Here is an 18886-nt window from a genome sequence, read left to right as displayed (position 1 = left end):
TATATATATATATATATATATATATATATATATATATATATAGCTAAAAATAATTAGATTATACTGTAAAGCTTCAGAATTTCAACACTAACAGCATAGGATTAAAACCTATTAAATAAAGCTTGTCACATTTCATACCTTTAAATGAATAGTTCCAGTGCTGACAGCCTCATACGAGAAGTTCACTACCAAACCATTTATGATTAACCTTTTTCTAGCAAGAAAAGTGCCATCATTAAAAAAAACATAAGACCTAAAGCAGACCCTGGGAGCCTTATATTTTATAAAATTGAATCATACTAGCACTGCAAATAAAATTTCAAATTCCTGGTCTTCTCAAGGAATGGACTTCACCAAAGAAATATTCATGAGGATGATAGCAGTTGGTTTCCTAAATTGTAAGCACATAACTTCAATCAGAATTTACACCTGTAAACAAAGTGACCTCAGAAGCATTTATTATTTATTTATTTATTATTTATTATTGGGACTTATATGCCGCCCTATCTCCCGAAGGACTCAGGGCGGCTAACAACAATAACATACAATAAATACAGAAGTTAAAATAAAAATTAAAATTAAAGGCCCCTGCAGAATAAATAAAAATTAAAATTAAAATAAATTATTTGGTCTTCAGCCTAATTAGAAAAGATTTTTTCATAATATATTCAGTCCTCTGGTAAAAGTAATCTATTTTTCCATCAGCAAGTAACTGAATAGAGAGTGGTAAATATAAAGAGGATGCTTTAGAGAAAGGAACAGAGAAATGAATGGATCTGATCATTTTACCTCAGTAGTAGCTATGCCATGCCCATTATGTGGCCCCAGTAAATCACACCTCAAGAATTGTTGACAGTCCTTTCTGACCTAAAGTATTATGATTGGTAGTCACAAATTACTGGTGCTAAGTAAAGTTTCATCCAAACTTTGTAATTTAAACCTTCACCACACTGCTGTGAGATGGGCAGCCCTGTAAATCATTTAAACCAATAAATAGATCATTAAAGAAGTAGGACACATAAATGCAATGAGGTATTATTAAAATAAAATGTAATTCATCATCTCTGAGTTCATTTGAATATAAAACTAACCTGTAGTTTATCATTAAGTGAATAAGACTGGGGTTTGTGCACTGTATTCTCCAGTAGTATAACAACGGTGACTAAAAGCATTTTTACCCACCCATAGTTTAGTGTTGTGTCCAAATCTCAGAAAACTGTGTTTGTCATTTGGGAAAGATTGACAATACATTCATTTTGCATTGGCACCTGCCAAATATAAAGAATATTTGGAATGCATACATACATACATTACACTCTAAATTTTGCGTTTTTCAGAATTCTACAATGTTATTCACAAACTTTTATTTGTTAACCTTTGTCACAGTTTGAGGTTAAACATGAAGGTCATTCAAAAGGACATGAAAGTTTCCAATGTCCTTACAGATGCACCAGAAGAGGAAAAGTGAAATAAGTTTATGAGGCTCAGGGTACATTATCTACTATAACAATGGACCAAGTATAAAGTAAAAATGAGCACGGATTTTGCAATTCACTTTGTGCTTACAGCTCAACTTATATATACATATATTCTTATGGCTGCATAAGTATTATAAGCATTCTTTGTCAACTATGTTTTTTCTGGTCTTTGTCACATGCAGCTCACCATCAGCTATACTGAAACTTTAATGCCTACTCCTGAACGTCAGCACAATCTGAAGCGTCAATATTGTTTTGAATGTGATTGCACCATGTGCTCCACACAAAGCAAGGTGAGTCAACTAAATTTGTCCTTAGACCAGGTAATATGCATCAATACTTGTGCTGAGAGTAGATATAGTTTGGATCAAACAATAAAAGGAACAAGATAATCAGAATTTTTAAAAGTGTGCTCTAGGAATTCTTTTATTTCATCACTTTTTCTTAGGTGTACTGGAATTTTATTATATTTTGGAACCAGAGTTCTTTATTCCTATGCTTTCTTCCCTTATTTTTTAAGAGTTTGGGGCTTATTATTTGCTTCTGTTTCTTTCACGATGTAAGAGCAAGCAGTTATATTTTTTTTCTTAACCCAACATTCTTATTCATAAAAATACAGAATACGGAAGCACTACTTAATCTATAAAGCATTTTTGTATTTACTTGGATGTATATTCTTTCTCCTTCCAACAGCTATTTGTGCACTTTTTAAATACTGTTTATGAACATTTCATTGTATGCTGTCTCATGAAGTCATTCTGAGAGGCTTTCATCATAGAATTGGCTTAAGTGAGCTACTTTGTATAATTTTATTCAAGAATGAATGATTTTATTAATATTTTTGTTTTACGTCTACATTTTGATCCCATTGTTGTTTGCATTTTTTTCTATTGTTGGTTTTTGAAATTGTTAAATTTCTTGTCTATTTGATATCTTGAGAGAGTTAATTTTGTGAAATTGATTAGGATAGTTTTGATGATGATGATAATGATGATAATAATAATGATGATGATGATGATGACATGAATATATTGAATCCTTCCTTTTCCTTGAAAAAGAGAAACAAATTCATGAGTCAAAAAAGTCTGTGTGTATATTTATAACTTTAAAACCTTGAATTATTTCTCAGTTGTTTGAAGATGTTTGTAGTTATACAATAATCCTGTAGTCATATTAAATCAAAATGGAAAAAATCAATGTTTAAAAAGTATGGTGTAGTATCATTGACATATGCAAATACATTTTTAAAAGATGAATGAACTATATTACCACTGACTGTAATATTCACAGAGTACTACATTTTCTCTGAAATTATTATTGGTTCTGCTTCATGAACAAATCTCCCACTTTTGACACATTGGTTTTCTGTTTATATCTCCAAACAATAGTCTATCCTAGACAAAAGCAAGTGATTTTCAGAGTAAAAGATTATAGAAACTAATACTCAATGATCTGAAAGACCAAGCCAGAAAATTCTGATGAGAATTTTACAAGGAATGAAAATTCACAGTAGGCTTTACGCTGCCCAGCTTAATAAAGGAAGTTTTTGTTTCCAGCTCTTGAAAAATTTACAGTGTTGTGGCATAGTCCCTAACCCTACAAATTCTTTGTTTATGGCATACTCAAACTTTTATCTCATAGCCTTCAATTTCACATGTCTTTTTGTGTTAAGAAAATTACAAAGAAAAGGAAATTCCTATTGTATTGTCCATAACATTTCTTGGCCCAGATTCTTCTCTGTCTTCTCTGAAAGTTGTGATTCTAACAAGGCTTTATGGAATTTCTTCATCTCTTGCTCTTCTTCAGATGTTGTTGTTGTTGTTAGCTGCGAAGTCGTGTCCGACCCATCGCGACCCTATGGACAACATTCCTCCAGGCCTTCCTGTCTTCTACCATCTTCTGGAGTCCATTTAAGCTCACGCCTACTGCTTCAGTGACTCCATCCAGCCACCTCATTCTCTGTCGTCCCCTTCTTCTATTGCCCTCGATCTTTCCCAGCATTAGGCTCTTCTCCAGTGAGTCCTTCCTTCTCATTAGGTGGCCAAAGTATTTGAGTTTTAGCTTCAGGATCTGGCCTTCTAAAGAGCAGTCAGGATTGATCTCCTCTAGGACTGACCGGTTTGATCGCCTTGCAGTCCAAGGGACTCGCAGGAGTCTTCTCCAGCACCATAGTTCAAAGGCCTCAATTCTTTGGCGCTCAGCCTTTCTTATGGTCCAACTTTCACTGCCATACATTGCAACTGGGAAGACCATAGCCTTGACTATACGCACTTTTGTTGACAGGGTGATGTCTCTGCTTTTTAGTGTGCTGTCTAGATTTGCCATGGCTTTCCTCCCCAGGAGCAAGCGTCTTTTAATTTCTTGGCTACAGTCCCCATCTGCAGTGATCTTGGAGCCCAGGAAAACAAAATCTGTCACTACCTCCATTTCTTCCCCATCTATTTGCCAAGAATTGAGAGGGCCAGATGCCATGATCTTGGTTTTCTTAATGTTAAGTTTCAACCCAAGTTTTGCACTCTCCTTCTTCACCCGCAACAAGAGGCTCTTTAGTTCTTCTTCACTTTCTGCCATTAGAGTGGTATCATCTGCGTATCTTAGGTTGTTGATATTTCTTCCGGCAATCTTAATTCCAACTTTTGATTCATCTAGCCCTGCCTTTCTCATGATGTACTCTGCATATAAGTTAAATAGGCAGGGCGACAGTATACAGCCTTGCCGGACTCCTTTCCCAATTTTGAACCAATCAGTGGTTCCGTGTCCAGTTCTCACTGTTGCTTCTTGACCCGCATATAGGTTTCTCAAGAGACAAATAAGATGGTCTGGTACTCCCATCTCTTTAAGAACTTGCCACAGTTTGTTATGATCCACACAATCAAAGGCTTTAGCATAGTCAATGAAGCAGAAGTAGATGTTTTTCTGGAACTCCCTAGCTTTCTCCATTATCCAGCGTATGTTGGCAATTTGATCTCTAGTTCCTCTGCCTCTTCGAAATCCTGCCTGTACTCCTGTACTTCATTCTTCAGATGAGGAGGTGCCAAAAATATCATGCATTTTTTTTAAAAAAGTGTTCTTTAATTACCACCATGGATGCTTCTAGGCAAATATCCCCGACTTTCACCAGTCCAAGAGCCATGTGCAGCGATTATGTTTTTCCTTCCTTAATAGAATTTCTGGTTAAAAAATATGTCAAAGAAAATGGAGGGGGGCTACATGTAGAAATTACTGTCTGGATTCCCATAATTATTGGACCCATCTTGGAGGGGAACACTGCAAATTGGGTCTAATATGGAACAAAGACTATTCTGAGAGATGGTGCAAATAGACTTGCCCAGGGTTAAGGCTAACTTGGAAGAAAATTTTAACACTGTTAGTGATTGTGTTCTTGAATTTTAGGGATCATTATTTTTTAATCTCCACTTGATCAGATAAAGAAAGTTGAAAAGCCTTTCCCTGAAGTTACTCACATTACATTTATTAACCCAAGGTACATTTTCATTTAATGAAAAGTAAACAGTCTTCTAATTTATCTTCCAGACTCACTTCTCCATGTGTATCTTCTCTTTCTACAAAGGAAAATTAAACTTACCGGTACCTAGAAATGAACTATCTTGAATCTTGTACAAGTACAAAATGTTTTCCAAACTTTGTAATACTTTAGTAATACCACTTTACCAATTATTAAGAGGCATAGGCTCAGTACCATTATTGTTCAGAATTTAGACAAGTTTAACCTCAACTAATATCTACTTTTCTTTAGTAGTTACAGATTCCCTTTATTCAGTTGCCTGACAGTATTTCTGTAATGTGCTTTACGAGTCAACTTGAGATACATACATACATAAATACACACATACCCATCATGCTATTCCATTTTGGAGTAAGCAACATTAAACAAAGTTCAGAGAAAGAATAAAAAGTTCCAAACAAAAGAAATTAAAGGGAGGAGGAAAGGAAATGCCATTCATAAATACCTCATTATTTTTGCAGTCCTTGCTTTCATTTATCCATATACTATTTCATGCAGTTCCTTTTGTTTAAAATTCTCTCTTTTGGGGAGTATCATTAACTCAATTTAACACAGCTTTCTTAGATTTTCCTTCATTTCTACTTACTCATTTTTCTTCTGTCATTTTTATTTTGAGATTTAATCCTTTTTCTCTCTGTGATAAAATCAGTTCTGTGTATTTTTATGTTGGCCATTCACTTTGTATTCGGTCCACATTCCTTAATCATCCATTTATTCTTGTCTTATGTCAGTAGTCTTGTAATGTTAAATTATTTGCTAAACATAGACTTTTTCCTTTGGATTATATTTATTCAGAATATTTTACTTTTTCCTCCAAAGCCTATCCCTGGTTCTTTCATTGACATTAATCATTGACATATAACATGCAACTATCATCACCTTATGGAGTCCTTTTTTCAAATGCAGCCAGAACAGTATAGGAGTTCAGCCTTCTGAACAGAAAAGAGGCACAAACCAAGAGTATTAACACTATCTTTGTTGTAAGGTTACAATAACAGGATCTTGCGAGTCAGAAAACACTACTCCCTTCTCTTACTTTTATCTTCCAGAAAATTAGGGGATTGTCCCTTCTGAGATGCATCCCATACCCCTTTTTCTTCTGTGGACTGAAACACCTTTTGCAAAATGGCTGTCTAGGATGTGGCTCTTCCTCCTATGTCCCGAGGTCACAGCCCATTGCATGATATGATGCAGTATGATGCATCATACTTTCAACTATTAGCTCTTTCGTATCTAAGCTTCCTGGAATCAGAGTTTTTAGGCAGTATAAAAATATCATAAATAAATAAATAACCCTATACCTTCACTTCCCTATATTATTCAACTCCATTGAATGAATCAGATTGTTTCCATTCAAATTTACTATGTCTTTCCCCTTTATTTCAATCCTGCAAGTCCACAAACATTTTTTTTCGTTATTTCATTCATTTAGTCAGCTTACATGCAAGTCACAGGTTTCCATACACTCTGATCATCATCAAATGAATATTGACCCACTACATATTATGTCCCCTTCATGGATTACTGCCTTGTCGTGGCAAAGGGGCTTGCGTAATTCAATGAAGCTATGAGCTATGCCGTGCAGGGCCACCCAAGACGGAAAGGTCATAGCAGAGAGTTCTGACAAAACGTGATCCACTGGAGAAGGAAATGGCAACCCACTCCAGTATCTTTGCCATGAAAACCCTATGGACAGTACCAAAAGGCAAAACGATATGATGCTGGAAGATGAGCCCCTCAGGTCGGAAGGCATCCAATATGCTACTGGGGAAGAGCAGAGGGCTAGTACTAGTAGCGCCAGAAAGAATGAAGCGACTGGGCCAAAGCCGAAAGGACGCTCAGCTGTGGATATGTCTGGTGGTGAAAGGAAAGTCCGATGCTGTAAAGATTCTTTCTCCATAGGAACCTGGAATGTAAGATCCATGAATCAAGGAAAGCTGGACGTGGTCAAACAAGAGATGACAAGACTAAACATTGACATCTTACGTATCAGCGAACTAAAATGGACAGGAATGGGTGAATTTAATTCAGATGACCATCAGGTATACTACTGCGGGCAAGAATCCCTCAGAAGAAATGGAGTAGCCTTCATAGTCAATAAAAAAATAGGAAAAGCAATACTGGGATACAATCCTCAAAATGACAGAATGATCTCAGTTCGAATCCAAGGCAAACCATTCAATATCACAGTAGTCCAAGTCTATGCCCCAACCACCGGTGCTGAAGAGGATGAAATTGACCGGTTCTATGAAGCTCTACAGCACCTTATAGAACTAACACCCAAAAATGATGTCCTTATCATCATGGGGGATTGGAATGCTAAAGTAGGAAGCCAAAAGATAACTGGAATAACAGGCAAGTTTGGCCAAATGAAGCAGGGCACAGGCTGATAGAATTTTGTCAAGAGAATACGATGGTCATAGCAAACACACTTTTCCAACAACCCAAGAGACGGCTTTACACATGGACATCACCAGACGGTCGACACAGAAATCAGATTGACTATATGCTCTGCAGCCAAAGATGGAGAAGCTCTATACAGTCAGTAAAAACAAGACCAGGAGCTGACTGTGGCTCAGACCATGAGCTTCTTGTTGCAAAGTTTAGGCTTAAATTAAAGAAAGTAGGGAAAAGCGCTAGGCCAGTCAGGTATGAATTAAATCATATCCCTGTTCAATATACAGTAGAGGTGAAAAATAGATTTAAGGAATTAGATCTGATAGACAGAGTGCCTGAAGAACTATGGACAGAGGTTCGCAACATTGTACAACAGGTAGCAACCAAAACCATCCCAAAGAAAAAGAAATGCAAGAAAGCAAAATGGCTGTCTGAGGAAGCTTTGCAAATAGCTGAGGAAAGGAGGGAAGCGAAAGGCAAGGGAGAAAAAGAAAGATATGCCCAATTAAATGCAGAATTCCAAAGAATAGCTAGAAGAGATAAGAATGCCTTCTTAAATGAACAATGCAAAGAAATAGAAGAAAACAATAGAATAGGGAGGACCAGAGATCTTTTCAAGAAAATTGGAGAGATGAAGGGAATGTTTAATGCAAAAATGGGCATGATAAAGGACCAAAATGGCAGGGACCTAACAGAGGCAGAAGAGATTAAGAAGAGGTGGCAAAATTACACAGAAGAATTATACAAGAATGAGCTTAACGTCCCTGATAATCACAATGAGTTGGTCACTGACCTCGAGCCAGACATCCTAGAATGTGAAGTGAAGTGGGCCTTAGAAAAGCTGAGCAACAACAAAGCTAGTGGAGGTGACAGTATTCCAGCTGAGCTATTCAAAATCTTAAAAGACGATGCAGTAAAAGTGCTACACTCAATTTGCCAGCAAATTTGGAAAACTCAACAGTGGCCACAGGATTGGAAAAGATCAGTTTACATTCCAATTCCAAAGAAAGGCAGTGCCAAAGAATATTCAAACTATCGCACCATTGCACTCATTTCTCATGCTAGTAAAGTTATGCTTAAAATTCTACAAGCTAGACTCCAGCAGTATGTGGATCGAGAACTACCAGTAGTACAGGCAGGATTTCGAAGAGGCAGAGGAACTAGAGATCAAATTGCTAACATACGCTGGATCATGGAGAAAGCTAGAGAGTTCCAGAAAAACATCTACTTTTGCTTCATTGACTATGCTAAAGCCTTTGATTGTGTGGATCATAACAAACTGTGGCAGGTCCTTAAAGAGGTGGGCATACCAGACCATCTTATTTGTCTCTTGAGAAACCTATATGCAGGCCAAGAAGCAACAGTGAGAACTGGACACGGAACCACTGATTGGTTCAAAATTGGGAAAGGAGTCCGGCAAGGCTGTATACTGTCGCCTTGCCTATTTAACTTATATGCAGAGCACATCATGAGAAAGGCAGGGCTAGATGAATCAAAAGTTGGAATTAAGATTGCCGGAAGAAACATCAACAACCTAAGATATGCAGATGATACCACTCTAATGGCAGAAAGTGAAGAGGAACTAAAGAGCCTCTTGTTGCGAGTGAAGAAGGAGAGTGCAAAAGTTGGGTTGAAACTTAACATTAAGAAAACCAAGATCATGGCATCCGGCCCTCTCAATTCCTGGCAAATAGATGGGGAAGAAATGGAGGTAGTGACAGATTTTATTTTCCTGGGCTCCAAGATCACTGCAGATGGGGACTGTAGCCAAGAAATTAAAAGACGCTTGCTCCTTGGGAGGAAAGCCATGTCAAATCTAGACAGCACACTAAAAAGCAGAGACATCACCCTGTCAACAAAAGTGCGTATAGTCAAGGCGATGGTGTTCCCAGTTGCAATGTATGGCAGTGAAAGCTGGACCATAAGAAAGGCTGAGCGCCAAAGAATTGAAGCCTTTGAACTATGGTGCTGGAGAAGACTCCTGCGAGTCCCTTGGACTGCAAGGCGATCAAACCGGTCAGTCCTAGAGGAGATCAACCCTGACTGCTCTTTAGAAGGCCATATCCTGAAGCTAAAACTCAAATACTTTGGCCACCTAATGAGAAGGAAGGATTCACTGGAGAAGAGCCTAATGCTGGGAAAGATTGAGGGCAAGAGAAGAAGGGGACGACAGAGAATGAGGTGGCTGGATGGAGTCACTGAAGCAGTAGGTGTGAGCTTAAATGGACTCCAGAAGATGGTAGAGGACAGGAAGGCCTGGAGGAACATTGCCCATAGGGTCGCGATGGGTCGGACACGACTTCGCAACTAACAACAACAACAACATATTATGTCTTTGATCAACTGAGTTTTCATATGAGATAAGGGAAGTCACCAGTCTTAGTTATTTCCATGCTGCAATATTAGCAGTATTCAGTAAAATATTTTGGTTAATATGCCAAAAGTTCAACCAAAGCCCAATTATATCTTAAATATAGTTTTACTATTCTATACTTTCTAAGATTTCTAATCTCCTGACTACCCACATACCACCAACAAGAATATAAATGCAATGTATTGTATACTCAGGATACTTCAGCCTAAACATACTGACAAAATACCAGGCTTCTAGTGAAATTGTGTATCATATTTTTCCCCCAGACAAATTCTCTTTATAGTCCTTGATTATCTCTTTTGGTGATATCTTAGTCTCCTGTGCTCACCTGTTGTATGCCCTCTGTGGGCAACTACAGAATGTCATTAAAACATTTAAAACAATTTCTTCCTACAGAATAGTACTCCGTGGACTATGGATTTCATAAAGCCGTCAGTTATTTTGTCTCTATACAATATCGTAGGCCTGAACTCCTCTCTACAGTGATAAATAGCTTTATTTTTGTCTTTCAGCCAGCTGCCTCGTCTCCTCTGGGAAAGGCTGAAATTAAGCATACTAGTTTCAGTAATGCACAGAATTATGAGTGAACTTGTGGCTGTTGAAAAATCAATCTGTAAAATTTCCTTTTCATAGTTGCTTTCTGATTATTATATACCTGCATGTAATATATTAATTAGGCCCATTTTTTCAAGAACATTACAATGGTATGGTTTAAAGTATGATACCTTTTGAAGACATATTTATAATTATTTCAATAATAGTTAACTTGGGTGCACAACTAGCTATTTTGCAAAAACTATGAGATAATGTTTACTATACAATCCTGGGCAGCTTTCTTAGAAATACAGTATTATATTGGAAGAAGCACAGTGGTACAATTTTTGGTAAGCAACAAAAAAAATGGTGTGATTGAGGAACCATTGCAGTTATCAAGTAGGAGCTGTAGCCCTTATTGTTAAATACAGTAGAAGTCACCTTCAGTTTTAGTTCCTGCAAATATTCTGAACTGCACAATTGTCATTATTGCCCCAATGATGGGAATTGTAATCAATATGTCAGTAAATCCTTTTCAAGTTGGAAAAAAGCTGTTTTAGAAAAATGTTTGAAAGCATACAGAATATGATTACTGCTCAGTGGAAAAATTATACTTCCTCAAATTGTCCTAGAAGGCATATATCCAAATAGTACTGTCCATCATTCAGTCCCAGTATCAACTGCACCCATTCTTGTACTTAGTAAGTGATTTATAATTATCTGATTATGCTCATTAAGCCAGTGTCAGCTCTTAGCAACAGCATGAATAGACTTTCTCCAGCGTGATCTGTCTCCAGACTATCTCTCCAGGTCTTCCCATCACCACTACCATCCAGTCCATTCTCCTTGCTGTTGGTTGTCCTCTTTTTCTTTTTCCAGCCACCCTTCCCAGCATTACAGACTTTTCTATAGAGCTAAGTATTCATATAATTTTGTAACAAATACAATAACTTCAGTTGAGGTTGAGTGAGAAGTCTATAGTTAGTTTATTTGATGATTTATTTTTGTTTTATTGACTATTTATATATTCACAGGAGTCTTTTCTAGCACCAAATTCAGAATTGTCAAGTCTTTTTATTCTGCTTCTTTAAAATCCAACTTCTGTTTCCATACAGTGTTATGGGGAAAACCATTGCCTGCATGATTCTGACCATGGTAGAAAAAAAAGCATCATAGTATCTAAATATCTTTTCCAAGGCCTTTGTTACCACCCTACCAAGTCCTGGTTTATGATGTATTTCTTGACTGCTGATTCCTTTACTGCTGATAGTTGATCCTAAGACAAAAGCTAACTAACATTTCAGTATCTTCATTGTCAATTCTAAGGCAATTCTAATCCGATTTTTTCACTATACTTTTTGACTTCCATTACTAGAAGCTGCAGTACATTTTCATTTTTAGGTATCAGCATAAAAGAGGTTATTGATTTTTTTCCTCCAATTATAAAACTACCCTCCATGTCTTTCAGCCCAGCCTTCCTTGATATATGTAGGTTGAATAAATCAAGAGCAAGTATATAGTCTCTCTTTTACCAATCTGGAGCCGGTCTGTTTTGTCATGTTCTATCTGGTCTATGACTTCCAGTCCTTTGTATAGGTTTTATATAAAGACAATGAGATCTTCTGAAATGTCCAGTTTGCGGTTTTTTCAGATTTTTAAAAATCTCACCTTTATTATTTTTATAAATAAGGTGGTGAGCATATCTCATACGCCTTTCAGAAAAATAACTGTTTGAAGTGAGTTTAGCTTAGAGACAGTGACTGGCTCAAAGTCATCCATCCAACTTTTCATGCCTAAGACAAAACTAAAACTCACAATCTCCTGGTTTCTAGCCTGGATCCTAGGCTAGAACTGGCTCTCCACCGTCTGACACAGCTCAGGACTCTTTACAGTAAATTTAAAACATGAGAATCAGTCACATCAAAATGGAAAGCAAAGATTAACATCAAATGTATAGTTCATACTTGCTCAACAACCAATAGCTTAGCAATCATTTGAAGTTATGATGGACCTCACAAAAGCTACTTATGACTTGGTTTCAGAATTCTGACAGTTGCACACAGACTCCTAGTCACATGACCGTGTTTTGGGAACTTGGCAACTGGCTCATCTTTACAGCTGGTTACAGCCCATGGCTACAATTTACTACATTTTTTGAGGGTTTCTGGTCTTTTGGGCCATTTCTGGCAAAAAAATGCCAGTAGGAATACACTGATTTCCTTAACAGCATTGGCTTAATGACCACCGCTTTCACTTAACAACTGTGGCATTCACTTGATGACCACTGCAGAAAAGTCATAAAGTAGGATTTGATCACGTGAATTCCTTGATTTAGAACCATCATGACTTATGATGGAAGTTGTAGACTCCGTTAGGGTTGTAAGTCAAGGACTACCCATAAAAGGTAAAACATGGCAGACTATTTATAGTAAATTGGCAAAATCCACCAAAATCATTCACCAGACACTCAATCTGAAGACGGTAAAATACCCTACAGAGTTATCACTGCCAGATTGTTGATCTAGGATTTTTATGCTAAAATTAAAATGATCCGGTTCAAGCACTGGATGTTCAAGATCCAGTTAAATAATATGTCATGTTAGGGATTCATTAAATAATATGTCATTTTATGGAATACAGGGAACATGTCAATATGCCTGCTTTGTAGCACTCCTCCTCTAAATCCCAGATGGTCCCAGCAAGTTTCAAAGAGGTGATTCCTTCCCCTGGCATTGGGCAGGATGTTGCTCAAGTCTATCCAGTGTATCCCTGCACAATATTTTTTTCCTGATATTGTATATTTTGTTATTCTATATGAACCATCCAGAGATGCACATTGAATGATGACATACATGCACAAATAATAAATAAATAAATCTAAGCACATTACAAAAATATTCACAAAATTAAAGCAACAGATTTTTTCAGAGTTTCCAATTTAAAATAACAATAAAAAAGCTATCGTTCTATTGGGTAATTGTCACAATGCTTGATTTATATCTTACTCAAGTAGAAATCCCACATATTTTAAAACATTTTTGGGATTGCTGCAGTTTTTATTCTCCCCTTCTTCCCCACATTTATCATGAGGACAAACTGTGGATCAGAAGTTCTGATACTTTGGTTGTGTAGCATATCAACTAAAAAGTTACAGAAAATTAACTTGAGTTTCCTCTCATTGCTTTTTTTTTTGTAAATAGCATTAATGAAAAAAATAATAATGCTAAGCCTGTAAAGGAATACTTTTGTTTTCTCTACAGTCAGACCATTAGATGCTTAGATTCCACAGCATTATGGGATTGTCTTTCATAAACGGGATAAGTCATCCAAATCACATTAGGAAACCACCCGTCTGTCAGATAAGAAATCATTGCATTCATATGTAGGAAAAACCTCCCCCTTACCTGTCACATTCTGTAGGGGTTGACAGGCTAGTTCATTAGTCTGAAATTATATAACTTTGTGGTCTCATGTGAGTGCCACTAAATTATGCTTGCAGTCTGAAATGTAATAATATAGATCGAGCTTCATCCATTTTAGCCCACTCTTCAGGTTTATTGTTTCTAGGAAGAAAATACAGAAACTATTGCAAAATGTTTGCTGATTACTGGGCCTCAGTTGCAATACCTGTACTGCATATCTTTTATTCATTTTAGTCATTGCTCATATCTTTAAAACACATATTTCACCTTTTTCTCGGAAAGAATAAAACAATCCTACATTAACCAAAAAGGAATTGGTAATATATGAAACGTATCAGTGATGAACAGTAATTAGCATAATAGCTCGGGAATCAGTTAAGATAGAGGAGAGTACAAAGTTTTAGAAAACTGAAAACAAAATCAGAGCTGAAACAGTTCTAGGACACATGAGTACTGGACAGGAGACCGTGTGAATGGAAGAAAACTGAAGTATAAATATATCAATAGGCAGAAAGACAGACTTTTATTTGCCGATTCATTGACTGCACCAATCTTTAAATCTATTTCTAGCTGTTAAAGTCATTCTTATTGTGAAACTGCCAATGAGGGGAGATCTACATTGCATTTTTCCTTAATGATTGCATTTTTGTCATCAGAAATAATCATTAAGAAAGCTTCTCTTCACCGGAAAAATGTGTATAAGAGATTTTGCTAGAGTATACTTTCCCATGCAATCTTTTGTTTGCAAAGCCACCAGCCTTCCTTCAGGATTCTTCAACTGGCTGTCCAGGATAATCTCCCTCTGAAGGAGAATATTTGTAGCTCAATATTTGAAATGAGGGGTCCTTGGTGCTCTCTGAGTTTGCTTGTTTTCTTGCAGACATTTCATTACCCTAACTAGATAGCGTCATCAGTGCTGGTAAGGAGTACTGTTTGCTGTCAATTTATATTATACAGTATACATTTACATTATAAACTGACAGCAAACAGCACTCCTTACTAGCACTGATAATGTTACCTACCTATAGTTAAGAGTAATGAAACATCTGCAAGAAAACAAGCAAGCTCAGAGAGCACCAAGGACCCCTAATCTCCCCCTCCTGGGTCAATCATCCTCATTATCATTATTGACTGACAGATGAAAATTTACCAGTTTCTCCCTACCAAACCTAAAGAAGTTGTGTTGCGTTGCAGCTTCAACTGATCTGTTCTCTGGAGAATGCTAAGAGTTTCATCAAAATGGGTGACTGACTTGGCATTCCATCCCTCTTCCAGTATTCACAAGAATAAGAGCTAGTTCCATCCAATATTTCCTGAAACATTGCTGATGGAATAAGGCAAAGTTGTTGCTCTGCTGGGACTGAGGAAGAAGTTGATTCACAGATAGGAAACAAAAGATGCAAAATCCAATTTAAAAAAAATAGTCATCCAGAAAATGAAAAATTTTAATTGCAGGTTGTTAAACCAAATATCCATATGCTACATTGTCAGGGCTTGGTGACTTATTAACTGCCTATAGAGCCTGCTGGGATTTGGCAATGTATAAATAAAGAAACAAATGAAAGCCAGTTTGGTGTAGTGTTTATGGTACAGAACCAGAAACCACAAAAATGTGAGAACATTACAAAATAAAGGGGGAGGGAGGGAGGGAGGGAGGGAGGGAGGGAGGGAAGGAAGGAAGGAAGGAAGGAAGGAAGGAAGGAAGGAAGGAAGGAAGGAAGGAAGGAAGGAAGTAAGTCTTATAAAGAGATTCTGTGGAGTAGAAATTACTACTGGGAAGACCTCCTTCCTTTTCACTAGCCACCATGCTTCAGATGGTAATGGAGTCTGGAATCTTAGATATTGATCAGAGTATGTGTGAAGAAACATAGAGGGTCTTTAAAAATCTGATGGGGTATTTAAATATTGCTGAACTAGAAATTCTAGCATCTCCTCTCATTAGTCATGCTGGCCAGAGTTACTGAGAATTTTAATTAAGCAGTATATGAGATGGTAACAATTCCCATCCCTGCCTTCAATGCAGCTTCCTGAACTACATGCAAAAGTAAGTTAGCAATCAGTGTGATTAAACAAACTGAATATAATATGTCTCCAACAGTTCAGGTTTATGGCAACTGTTGAGCATAATTTTATTGCAAATAAATTTAAATGCTTTAAAACTGATAAAAATTGCAATCCTGGCAATATTTAGCATCCAGCATATCTCAGAGTTTACTTTAAATGCAATTTAATATTAGCTTACAGGTGGAATAAAGACTGATCCTGTGTAATAAGTATTATGAAATTTGTCCCCTTTAATCTGCTTCTTAATACTTTAGAACTAGGGGGAGATCATGCGAAGACCAATATAACCTTCTCCAACTTGGCATATTCCACATGGCCAAAGTTAGGGTTAACTGTGAATTCTGGGTGATACAGTCTCATTATATCTGGAAGACACCAAATTGCAAAAGATTGCTCTCTGTATTATCTGTCTGTGAAATGGACATTACCAAGCTACTCACATAACTCCCGTTTCCTAGCAACTATTGTTAGCAGCTCCCTGGAAAACAGCAAAGACAGTAATTTGTAAAGGCTACCCTGCAAAATCCATCCTGCAGTAGATGATTTCTGAAAAGCCTTTAATTAATGTATTCAAAATGTTTACAAATATAATAAAGTTACATTTGGTTAAGAAATATGCTGTGTTCCTTTTTTAAAGAAGTGTAATGCTTTTCAGTAAGAGACAGAAAGTATAAACAGCATAACCCACCTTCTGGCGTATCCACAATTACCGTGTAAGCCATCTTCAGAAATCCTGTCTGGATTGAAATATTTGCAAGGTTGCCATGTCCTCCCACTAGATGATTCCCCTGTTCCTCTGCCATTCCACCTTTCTTGCTCACTGGAAAAGCAATAGGCAAATCTAAACTGACCATTTCACACAGTTAATATAATTGTGCAAGACTTATTTAACAAATATATTTTATTTCTTAGAGTCAGAAATGACATTGGAAGCCAAAGAGTCATTTCTACATTTAGGTTTTAGTAGTTCATAAGTTCTGGCTTCTAGCGTTTGCCTGATAAATGATAACTTGATGAGGGACCCTGACACTGTGGGGGTTGTTTACCTTATTTAGTTGTTTGAGGCTGGTTTTCTTTCTTTCTTTCTTCCTTCCTTCCTTCCTTCCTTCCTTCCTTCCTTCCTTCCTTCCTTCCTTCCTTCCTTCCTTCCTTCCCCCTTTCTTTCTTTCTTTCTTTCTTTCTTTCTTTCTTTCTTTCTTTCTTTCTTTCTTTCTTTCTTTCTTTCTTTCTTTCTTTTTCTTTCCTCACCACTGCATTTTTGAATAGGTTAACTAGACAGGAATGCCTTCAGGGCACATAAAATAAGTTGTAGTTCACCTAAATTAATGAGACCCCTGAAAACCTCTGCCAGAAGTTCAGTTTCTGAGAAAACTGGACATTTATATTGATATGGCACGACAGTATCAATTTGGAAGCTCTCTGTGCTGACCTGCTAGAATAGGTTTGGAATACAACACTCTTGTGAGAGGTGAGCCTTGCGGTCAAGTGAGAGGAACTGAGTTTCATTACTCACCAAGCCGAGAGGCTAGAAAGAAATGTAACATTCTTGATAGATGATTTAACCAGACTATCTTCCCCTGTGTTTCTGATGGAGCCTCAGGGTTTTTCTCAAAATTGCTAGCACCATAAAAGTACAAGTTTTAAATGCTTGGCAAGAATTAATTTCCAGCTCCCGTTTATCTTAGATAAACTTGGCAGCTCCAAAAAGTGCTCAGATAGCAATCCTGGCTATCCAAACTTTATGGGCCAGCGAGTACAATACAAATTTCAAGAGCATGTTTCAGTATCTCACAAAATGCCAACCATTTACTGCTAGTAAAGTGGAGAAATGGATGTAGCCCACCATTTCCCCAGTTTACTAGCAGTAAATTTCATGAGGTTGTTCCCCATTATCACTCCGAACCTCCAAAAGTTCTTGTCTTGGTTTCTCTAAGCTGTTACATGAATAACAGCTTCATGTTATACTTGAGACATACTTGAGAAAGCGCTGGATTGCAGTCATCCACCATATTTTTTTGAAAGCTGCTGGGGCCTACTTAAAGCCTGGATGCAGGAGAACCTGAGGCTGAACCTGAGGATGGGGTCAAATGCATCACCAGTTTGGAGTCATTGTGCCTCTCTAAGAGACCTAACCCCCCCTCCCCCAAAGTCTATTTATTCTTACCTGGCACCAATTGGCCTTGACCGTTAGTAGATCAGATTCTTGTGTATAGGTAGCATGAAATAAACCTGTAGTGCTTTTGAACTCTGTCCTGGCTCCTCATTTTTTGCACCTGGAAATAGCTGGAAATACAGATTATACATGAAGCTGTTACTATGCAGAATGCTAGTTTCTCATTTATTTATTTTTGATTAAGTAATGTAAAAATAGTCTTAGGATTAAACAGTTTGGTGGGCACCAAAAGAGGTGTTGTATTAGAGCCCTCAATTGTACATTTGGATCTGTGCTACCATGAAGTGTGGCATCGCAGGCAGAATTATTGTTACATGGTCTCTGGTAGATTTTATTTAACAGACTTATGTGGCTACCTATCTAACACACAACTCTGGGCAATTCACAACATTAATAAAAACCACCACCACCACCACCACCACCACCACCACCACCACCACCACCACCACCACCACCACAACAACAACAACAACAACAACAACAATAATAATAATAATAATAATAATAATAATAATAAAAATAAAAATAAAAATAAAAATACAAAGGCAGTAGAACCAGGTGCCTGACCCCCAGTCTGCTGCTGTCCATCAGACAATACAATTTTCAGGCTGCAATCTGACCCTATCCCAAGACGTGGGATATGTTAAGTCATTGGGTGTAATAAATTGGATTTTGATTCTCTGATATTAAACATACTGAGTACATACCCATGTTTATGTAGAAAAGGATGTCTCAAAGGTGCTTTTTCAAGCGGCAATTGGATTTTCTTGTTTTTTGTTTTTTTTAAAGACATTTTACTTCCCATCCAAGAAGCTTCTTCAGCTGAAGAAGCTTCTTGGATGAGAAGCGAAATATCTTCAAAGAAAAACAAAAAAGTCCAGTTGCCTCTTGAAAAAGGATCTTTGAGACAACAATGCC

General features: G+C 37.2%; 1 protein-coding gene across 1 annotated transcript in view; it reads left to right on the top strand.

The window, feature by feature from the left end:
- SMYD3 (SET and MYND domain containing 3) overlaps positions 1-18886 on the top strand; it is a gene marked incomplete at its 3' end in the record, with an annotated part of 341649 nt that overhangs the window by 263134 nt on the left and 59629 nt on the right. The window contains exon 8 of the mRNA XM_081344492.1: positions 1661-1771. Within this exon, the coding sequence (XP_081200618.1) occupies positions 1661-1771 (111 nt within the window). The remainder of the gene's footprint in view (positions 1-1660; positions 1772-18886) is intronic.

The sequence above is a fragment of the Vipera berus genome (assembly GCF_964194415.1).
Source record: "Vipera berus genome assembly, chromosome: 1".
NCBI lineage: Eukaryota > Metazoa > Chordata > Lepidosauria > Squamata > Viperidae > Vipera > Vipera berus.
Note: the sequence above shows the minus strand (reverse complement) of the source record. Positions and strands in the feature narration are given on the sequence as shown.